At 37.7% G+C, this 9,611-nt stretch overlaps 1 protein-coding gene across 1 annotated transcript; it reads left to right on the forward strand.

Moving 5' to 3' along the window:
• Window positions 1–3,248: 3,248 nt before the first annotated feature.
• On the forward strand, window positions 3,249–9,548 carry PCNA (proliferating cell nuclear antigen). The gene is made up of 6 exons (XM_039863777.1): window positions 3,249–3,643; window positions 4,987–5,084; window positions 5,246–5,313; window positions 5,897–6,091; window positions 8,082–8,205; window positions 8,286–9,548. The coding sequence occupies exons 1-6, from the start codon at window positions 3,423–3,425 to the stop codon at window positions 8,363–8,365; spliced, it is 786 nt and encodes a 261-aa protein (XP_039719711.1). The 5' UTR covers window positions 3,249–3,422; the 3' UTR covers window positions 8,366–9,548.
• Window positions 9,549–9,611: the final 63 nt, after the last annotated feature.

Below are 9,611 nucleotides of genomic sequence, written 5' to 3' on the forward strand. Positions count from 1 at the left end.
CCTTCTAAGCATGCTGTCCTTTTTAAACATGCTATTCTTTCAGTCCAGAATTCTCTTACACTTCCCAAACAGCTAGCTTCTCCAGTAAAATGCTACTTCCTGGGACAGGCCTTCCCAGACCAGAGGTCATAGTAATTCATGTGTCCTCATTTCAACTGATAATGTGCATTATGAGTACCACATAGATGAGTTTAATTGCTATTTTAAATGTCTTCAAATCCATTACACTTCGATTTGGCATTAAACCAAAATGTTGTTATGCAAGCAAAAAGCAAAATATGCATTTGTTATTAGCAAAGCAAATGTTCCTCTCCTGGAGGAATGAACACATGCCACATTTTGCAAAGGAACCAGAGACTCTTAAAAGACCTAAGAAAGAAAATACTCAGGAATAGAGGAAACTGTTACGATTGATATTAAGATATACGCAAAAGGATAGTTGATTACACATAAAGCAAGAAAGTGCTGGATTCAAAATTTACAAATGCAAAACCATCATCAAAATGAAAAGATAACCACCTGAATGGGAGACACTAATTGCAAAACATATATCTGACGGGGACTAATATCCAAAATATATAAAGAACTCGGAAAACTCAATGGCAAAAAAAATCCAATTAAAATGGGCAGAAGATCTAAATAGATATTTTTCCAATGAGAACATACAGTTGACCAACGGGCACATGAACAGATGCTCGACATCATTAATCATCAGGGAAATGCAAATCAAAGTCACAGTGAGATAGTAAACTCATCCATGTGGTACTCATCAAAAAGACAAGAAATATGTGTTGATGAGAATGTAGAGAAAAGGGTACCCTTGTGCACTGTTGATGGAAATGTAAATTGGTGCAGCCACTATGGGAAACAGAATGGAGGTTCCTCAAAAAAAATTAAAAACAGAACTATGATGATTGAGCAATTCTACTTCTGGGAATTTATCAAACAACAACAACATTAACTTGAAATGATGTGAGCACCCCATGTTCATTGCAGCAGTATTTGCAATAGCCAAGGTATACTACCTAAGGGTTCACTGATGGGTGAATGGATAAAGAAGGGGTATATGTGTACAACGGAATATTATTTAGCCATAAAAAGAATGAAATATGGCCATTTGTGATAACATAGATAGACCTTGATGGTATTATGCTAAGTAAAATAAGTCAGACAGAAAAAGACAAATAGTGTATGATCTTTCTTATATGTAGAACAACGCCCCTCCTCCCCACACCCCACAAAAAAAAGAGCTCATACAGAGAAGAGATTTATGGTTGCCAGAGGCCAGGAAGGGAGAAATGGATGTACTCTTTTTTATTATTATTTAAATAAATCGAATTAAAATTTTTTTAATAAAAATTTACAAATGGGCAGCAGAAACTTGGAAGGAATTCCAGAGACAATAGAGTAGCACTCATCATTAGCACCCTGGACAACAGAATATGATATATGGGATAACAGCGTTATCAGCAACTGAGCGGGAAACTGGGAGAAATATTAGGAATGCCTTTACCCATTAATTTTTTGTTTGTATACATATTTTAATATATGCACAAGAGTCATATAATACAAATGTTTTAAAAAGTCTAAAAGTTCTTTCAATAAACACAAAACAAATTCTAAATAAGCATGTATGATAGTTTGACATTTTATTTTCTTTCTTGTGCTGCAAAAAATAATGGCGCATCTTACAGTTGAAGGTATCTTAAATTCAATGAAATAAATACATCTAATATAAATGCCAGTGGGAGAGAATAGAGAAGAGAAAGGCAATATTTGAGGCCATAATGGTTAATATGCTACACTTGATAAAATACATGAGCCTTCTGATTCAGGAACATAAAATTCCCTGCCCACAATAAATAAAACTAAATCCACACCCAGATACATTGTAGAAAAACTGAAGAATTCTACAAACCATAAGATATCAAATGCAACTAAAGGGAAATGCTGCAATCAAAGCAAGAGAGAAATCGGGGAAGAATATATATAATAGGGAAAAGACTACTACAATATCTAAAGTGCTTCTTTTAATAAGAAAAAGTTTAGTAGAAAAAAATGTAAGCATGTAATTGTCAAGAAATATATGAAAGATGCCTGACTTGAAACACTTTTTAAATATGCAAATGGAAATTTTCACACAAATGAGCACAGATTTAAAATTGAGATTGCTAATATCTATAGTTAGGAAAATCAGAGGAAATGAGCATGCTCTTTGTCTTGGCTGGCACGGAAAGTGCAATTTTTAGAAGTCAATTTAGTAATATTAATCAAATATTTAATGTGTATGCAGTCTACAAGGAGTTGTCTCACAAGCACCAAAGTACCCAAAGGTGTTTGTAATTATGAGAAATTGGTAAATTAGATTACAAACATAAGATACAGGCATATCTCACTTTATTGCACTTTGCTTTATTGTGTTTCACGTTTGTGGTGTTTTTTATAAATTGAAGGCAGAATCCTGCCACAAAAAGATCAGGGTTCTCTATTTTCCATACTGTCTGTATTGCGATGGTCTAGAACCAAAGATGCAATATTTCTGAGGTATGCTTGTGTTATGCCCTCTTAAAAGGTACTGATATAGAATACCTGTACGTAGCTTAAAATTAAATATACTTTATTAAGTGCATTGAAGAAGTATTAACGATATGAACCCATTTTTGTTTTTTTACATGTGTATTTTCTACATAAAAGGCTTAGAAAGCCGTAAACAAAACAACTGAGGGATATGAGCTTTGTATGGGGGCGGGTGTTAACAGATGGTCGTCGGGAGCTGAGATAACTGTTAAATCGGAACTATACACCATCTTTATCTTTGACTTTTAGGAGCGCGTCACATTTATTGCACATTTAAAGCAGCTGTTCTCCTCAGGCTACAGGCGGTTTTTCCTCTCCCCCGTAGTGTTTCATTTTCACGACTGGAAACTTTCTGTCCTCGAAGCGAGAGGCTGAGAAGGCACCACAAAGCTGGAGCTCCACGAACCCCAACCTGGGCCTCACTGACGCCCACACATGTCCAGCGCTCAGACTCCAGAACGTGACAAAAAAGAGCTGCAGTCTTGCCCTACTCCGCTGTCACTCCCAGGAGGTGCCGCGTACCTGCCCCGCCCCTGTCCCCACCTTCTCCAATGGATGCTGGGGGAAGAGGCGTCTTCGCGCAGAGCAGGCACACGATTGGTCCTAGAGTCTCTCCGCAGGCAGTGGGCGGGGCAGCGTGGTGACGTCTTGTCACGGGGCGCAGCGAGAACGCGCGCTCGCATACGCGGCGTATTAAACGGTTTGCAGGCGCTGCGGGCTTGTCATCTTCCTCTGTCTCAGGCTCCTACTGCTACCTCTCGCTTGCTCTCACCCTGTGAAGCCTAAGCCGGCTACTCCTCCCTCCTTCTCTTAACCTGTAGCCGCGTCGTTACGACACCTCCACCATGTTCGAGGCGCGCCTGGTTCAGGGCTCCATCCTGAAGAAGGTGTTGGAGGCGCTTAAGGACCTCATCAACGAGGCCTGCTGGGACATCAGCTCGAGTGGTGTGAACCTGCAGAGCATGGATTCGTCCCACGTCTCCTTAGTGCAGCTCACCCTGCGTTCCGAGGGCTTCGACACATACCGCTGCGACCGCAACCTGGCCATGGGCGTCAACCTCACCAGGTGAGCCCGGGGACGGCGGGGAATCGTGCCTTCGTCCTTTCACCCCCAAACCCGGTTCTTGGCGGGAGTGCCTCCGAGCCGGGCCCTCAGTGGCTGGCGTGGGCCATCGGCGCCTTCTTATTGGCCTGTTGTGTTGCGGGGCGGGACCCAGCAGAGCGCGCCGTTCCGAAAGCCCGCGCTGACTGCGGCGCGAACCGACTTTTTCCGCGCCAAAGCACAAAGCGGGTGGTGGCGGGAAAATGACGGGCTTCGCTGCGCTGTCAGGAAAACACTTCCAGAGCTTTTTAGTCATTAGGTGCTGGAGGCCTTGGTTGAGAAACCATAGTCCTGATTGACTTTAACCGCCTTATAATGTTCTCTAGTTCTGTCTCCTTACTTAGGGACAATAAGTTTTTTTTCTGGTCCTTTATTATTACAGAGTTGCGGTGAGCACCCCTCTTGGACTTGGAAAATTTCTCCAGGGCAGTGGCTTTCAACTTTAGGTCGTTTTTAATGGTCGTCACAGCCCAATAATTTATTCACCCACTAAATAGATTTGCAATTTATTTTTTCAAATTAATTTATTTTTTACGGTGACATTGGTTAACAAAATCCAATGTTTCAGCTGTACCCTTAAACAGTGAGGCACATATATGTTTACACTGTTCATCTCCCATAGTTAGATTTCTTTCTGTCACTACATATTTGACCTCCTTTATCCATCTACCTTCCTCCTCCCCACTACCCTCTGGTAACCACTAGTCTATTGTCCATGTGTCTCTGTTTGTCCTGTTCATTTGTTGCTTTTATGTTTATATCCCACATGTAAGTGATATGTGATTTTCAACTTTGGCTTATTTTGCTTAGCACGATTATCTCTAGGTCCATCCATGCTGTCGCCAATGGCAGTATTTCATCTCTTCTTATGGCTGAGTAATATTCCATTGTATATATGTACCACAGCTTCTTTAGCCAATCATCTATCATAAGACACTTCTATCGCTTCCATGTCCTGGCCACCGTGAATAATGCTGCTATGAACATCGGTGTACACATATCTTTTCGGATATGGGTTTTCAAGTCTTTGGGGTATGGATTTGCAATTTAGAAAATACTGCTCTTTTATTTATGTCCAGAAGTAAAATTGCTGTTGATAGGCTGAGCTTTTTAGTTTGTAAATATTGTCAGATTGCATTCCAAAATGGCTGGACTGGTTTAAACGTCCTAGTAGTACCTTTACCTAACTTGCCAATTCATCAGACAGCCTAATGGGTAAAATGGTAACTCCTTATTTTAATTGCTTAGAAATCTAATGATCTGGAGAAGATGGTGTCTGTTTTAAACCCTGTGTCTTCTCTGTCTAGCATGTCCAAAATACTAAAGTGTGCTGGCAATGAAGACATCATTACACTAAGGGCTGAAGATAATGCAGACACCTTGGCACTAGTATTTGAAGCTCCAAGTAAGTCTATTCTTCTGTGTTATGCTGAAGAAAATTAAAATTCAGTGTCAGTATTTTTCAAAGCTGTGATAAATTTAAGATAATGTTTGCGATGCTTCTAAAATTTACATTGTAGTTATAAACTTACATGCTTTTCTTCAATATTTGCTTCCTTTTGGTAGATCAAGAAAAGGTTTCAGACTATGAAATGAAGTTAATGGATTTAGATGTTGAACAACTTGGAATTCCAGTGAGTATCAGTTTCTGACTGGGTATACTGTACACGATAGTTACATAGCTATGTTAATATAATTTAAAGCATACTTCCTAATAGTTATATATCTTCTCTGGTGCATGTTGCAAAGTAGGGTTTTAGAGTAGATTTTAAAGATATGGTGGCAGGAATTTATTAAGATTAGATTTGTCAACATTAAAGGAGAGAGGAAGTGTTGAAATGTCTGAAATGCCTATATATTGTTTTGGAAATCAGGTAGGCCTTCTTGCACCATCATTGTCCCTGTGCCATACTCTCATGGCCTCTTTTTTAGCCCTGGTGGGTGATTGGGGGAGGCTCTAGTTCACTGGAGTGCATTTACTGTTAAAGGTTTAATTTAAGGTCTAATTTGTTTTCTTAGTATGATTATTCTTATACTTGTTTTATATCTGCACTTTTTGAGTGGTGGGAGTGTGTTAAGAAATCACAATGAGAGGTTTCAAAGTGATCAAAAGTCTTAAATTCTGAGTTCTTGTTTAGATGCTGATTCTTCAGAAAGTGAGTGTGTCAGATCTTTCATTTCCAGCAATAGACCTTTAAGTTTTTTTTTGTTTTACAGGAACAAGAGTATAGCTGTGTAGTAAAGATGCCTTCTGGTGAATTCGCACGTATATGCCGAGATCTCAGTCATATTGGAGATGCTGTTGTAATTTCCTGTGCAAAGGACGGAGTGAAATTTTCTGCAAGTGGAGAACTTGGAAATGGAAATATTAAGTTGTCGCAAACAAGTAATGTCGATAAGGAAGAGGAAGCTGTAAGTAATTCTTAAGTAGATAAAATATATTGAAGAGAATTGTTCACTGCTTAATATTAGGTTGTGTCTTAGTCTGTTTGGGCTGCTATAACAAAATACTATAGACTAGTGGTTACAAGCAATGGAACTTTATTTCACAGTTCTGTAGGCTGGGAAATTGGCAGATTCCTTGCCTAGTAAGGACTTACTTCCTGTTTCTTAGACTGCAGACTTCTTACCTGGGGCAAGGGAACTCTCTGGAGTCTCTTTTATAAGGACACTTATCCTATTTGTGCAGGCTCTACTCTCATGACTCTAAAGCACTTCCCAAAGGTCTTATCTCCAAATGCCATCACGTTGGTTTGTGTGGGGGTGGCGGGGTGACAACACAGTCAATAGCAAGGTAATTGCTAAAAGAGAAGACTAAAGAAAAACAGACAAAATTTTATTTCTATGTAATTTGTGAGATGTGAAAGATACTGTTGAAATCTGCCATCTGATTTATAATTTGTGAAAAGGGAATGCAGATTCAGTGTTGCCTTTACAAACCATGGAACAATGAGTTTGTATCAAACTCAAGCTTTCTGGAGGTGTTTACTCTGCTTTTATCAAATAGTTGAGCATAGGACAGCAACTCGATAGAAGGGATCTAGTGAGGGGTAAAAATCTAGCTGTTACGAGCTCTTCTATAATCCTCACGTTATCTTTTCTGTTAATTAAGATTAACAAATTGGTTCTAGTAGTAGGCCCAAAAGGGGACCTAGAGAACTTTCATTTAACCAAAAAAAATAACATTCTAATTCCTAAATATCATTAAATTAAGATTTTCCTTCATTGTTTTTTCAGATCCTTAGAGTATGTATAAACTAATATTTGGTAATTATACTAAAATAAAACTTGTTAGCCTGTGAACACTGTAAAACAAGGACAGCTTAAGGGCTTAATCTCACAGGATTATTAAGATTTAAATATGGTAACATTCAGAGTGCTTCACATAGTCTCTAACATAGTGTAAATTTATATTCAATATTTAGTATTGTTTTCTTGTCCCTTGCATGGGTAAGTCAATCCTCAGTTTAAATGAAAGTAAAACTCTTTAAATACATTAAGAAAATTATATTAATAACAAAAACCTAGGGGATAATTCTGAATTTTATCTGTCCTAAATTACATTTCAGTCCCTTGCAACTTTGATTTTTAAAAAATCTCATAAGCATTAACCTTTTACCACATCTAAGAAAATTATTCAATATTAAGGAATTTTTTTAGTGTTCCTCTTTCCTTGGTCATTTCAGAACTGTTTGAATTAAAATTTTAAGGTTATACATTGCATTGTAGTTGATTGATATGTCCCTTAAAGTTCTTTCAGTTCATTGGTTCTCTTTTCAATTTCTTTTTTTCTCTCCATTATAATTTCATTTGTTGAAGAAACTAGGTAGGTCATTTAGTTGTCGTTGAGTTTCCCAGAATACAGAATTTGCCATTTGCACTCCTTATGTCAACAGGTTCCTCTACCCTGTATTTCCTATAAACTAGTAGCTATAGCTCTATATGCTTGATGATATTCAGGATATCTGTTGTGGAGTGGGAGAACAAGAATACTTAATAGATGGTGGTGGGTACCTCTAGTAGGACTCATGAGGTGTCTGGATGCCTTTTTGTAATACTGACACACAATTATTGTTTAGATTCATTAATGACTTAATGAAGTCATTAGGGTTTACAGAGTTCTAATATGTTAACATTTCATTCATTTGTTAGCTGGTTTATTAGAAACATTCCTTTAAAGAGAAGCTCTCATCACATAACTTGATTACCTGAGATTCAGTTCATATGGGGAAGGGTAGGCTAAATACCTGATTCTTTTGCTTTGTTAACCTGTCTTCAAAATTAGTTTCATAGCAACCTCCAAAAAAATGAAAGGTTTTTTTCTAATTGATATTATAAACTAATGGGTTGCAACTTTTCTTGATGTTTTTCAATTTTCCAAATCCTTTGTTTTCTCCCTTAGGTTACCATAGAGATGAATGAGCCAGTTCAGCTAACTTTTGCACTGAGATATCTGAACTTCTTTACAAAAGCTACTCCACTCTCTCCTACAGTAACACTCAGTATGTCTGCAGATGTTCCCCTTGGTAAGATAATAAATTTCTTGAATATTGTTTTGTAGGTAGTATATGTGGTACTTCTCAGTAACTGTGTTCCTGTCTTTCAGTTGTAGAGTATAAAATTGCCGATATGGGACATTTAAAGTACTATCTGGCGCCCAAGATCGAGGATGAAGAAGGATCTTAGGCATTCTTAAAATTCAAGAAAATAAAACTAAGCTCTTTGAGAACTTCAGAGATTCCAGCATGTCCTTAAGTCTCTTCTGTCACCAAATGTGTACCTCTGAGTATACATGTAGATAATGTTTTCTGTAAATAATCTATATTTTTGTCCATTCTCTATAATTTGTTTAAAGGATAAAGTCCCAAGTCAAACCTGGTCTTATTAATCTAGAACTACTTCTGCCTTATCTAGAAACTCCTTAGGATTTTTAAAGACCATTAATGCAGTTTTAAGAATTGTTTTCAATTTAAATAAAGTTATTTGCATTTCAAACATCACAGGACAGTGCCTTCATTTGGACCTTGACTTATTGCAAGTATCCTAGGGAATTCTCAGCTAATGCTACCTTTTGTGTAAAATGTGTTTATTTTTTTAGTCTAGAGCAGCCAGATATAAATACATTAGATATAACTATAAAAAGTACTCCAAATACGGTAGGTGGCAAGATATTTTGGGGGATGCCAAATTTAATTTGGTATTCTAACTTGAGCTCAAGAGCTGAACCCCAGGGGAGTAGAACAAATTTTCTATGTCATTTTTGTTAGCAAAAACTAACACTTTCAGAAGGTTAATGTACCCAAAGTTGTGTGGGCTTTGTAAGATGCATTATTATAGGATGATGTTTCTTTAGGAAATATTTTACAAGAATCTTGCAAGTTTCAGATCTGTGATAGGGCTCAAGGAGTATGTTTGTGCAAAAATAATTTCTCTAGTATAAGTAGCCTTATTTGGGACTTATTCCCTTAAAGGATAAAGATGGAATTTATTCCATGGATGTTAAATTCAACCAAGAAAGTGAAAAGGCCTAGCATTTGTCAAACAAATGTTTAAACGTTCCCAGTAATTGTGCTACAAGGTCACAAACTACACACTGAGAATTGCCTTATAGTCTTTTTTTCCCTGGTGTATTTTGTTTGGTGTATTAAATGTATCTGGACTGAATTCTAGTTGACTTTAGAACTATCCATTGATTACTTTCTGTGTGCCTGGGGCTGGGGCGAGGAGATTGGCAGCAAATGGGGCCTAATGGATTTTTGATGAAAATATTTTATCTAGGCTGGTGATGGTTTCAAGACTGCATTTGTCAAAACTCATTCAATTGTACTTGTATGTAAATTACCTTAATAAATCTAACATTTTAAAAGGCTTCACGTGTGGCAAAATGTCCATTGTGGGCGGGCCTCTTACGTTGGCAAGGCCTGATGAGAGG

Source organism: Pteropus medius, unplaced genomic scaffold (genome assembly GCF_902729225.1).
Source record: "Pteropus medius unplaced genomic scaffold, Ma_sr-lr_union100, whole genome shotgun sequence".
NCBI classification, from domain to species: domain Eukaryota; kingdom Metazoa; phylum Chordata; class Mammalia; order Chiroptera; family Pteropodidae; genus Pteropus; species Pteropus medius.

Coding starts and splice junctions, on each gene's coding strand:
- PCNA (XM_039863777.1), top strand. CDS start 3,423: ATGTTCGAGGCGCGCCTGGTTCAGGGCTCCATCCTGAAGAAGGTGTTG. Junction 5,314..5,896: donor TTGAACAACTTGGAATTCCA/GTGAGTATCAGT, acceptor TTTGTTTTACAG/GAACAAGAGTATAGCTGTGT. Junction 8,206..8,285: donor GTCTGCAGATGTTCCCCTTG/GTAAGATAATAA, acceptor CCTGTCTTTCAG/TTGTAGAGTATAAAATTGCC.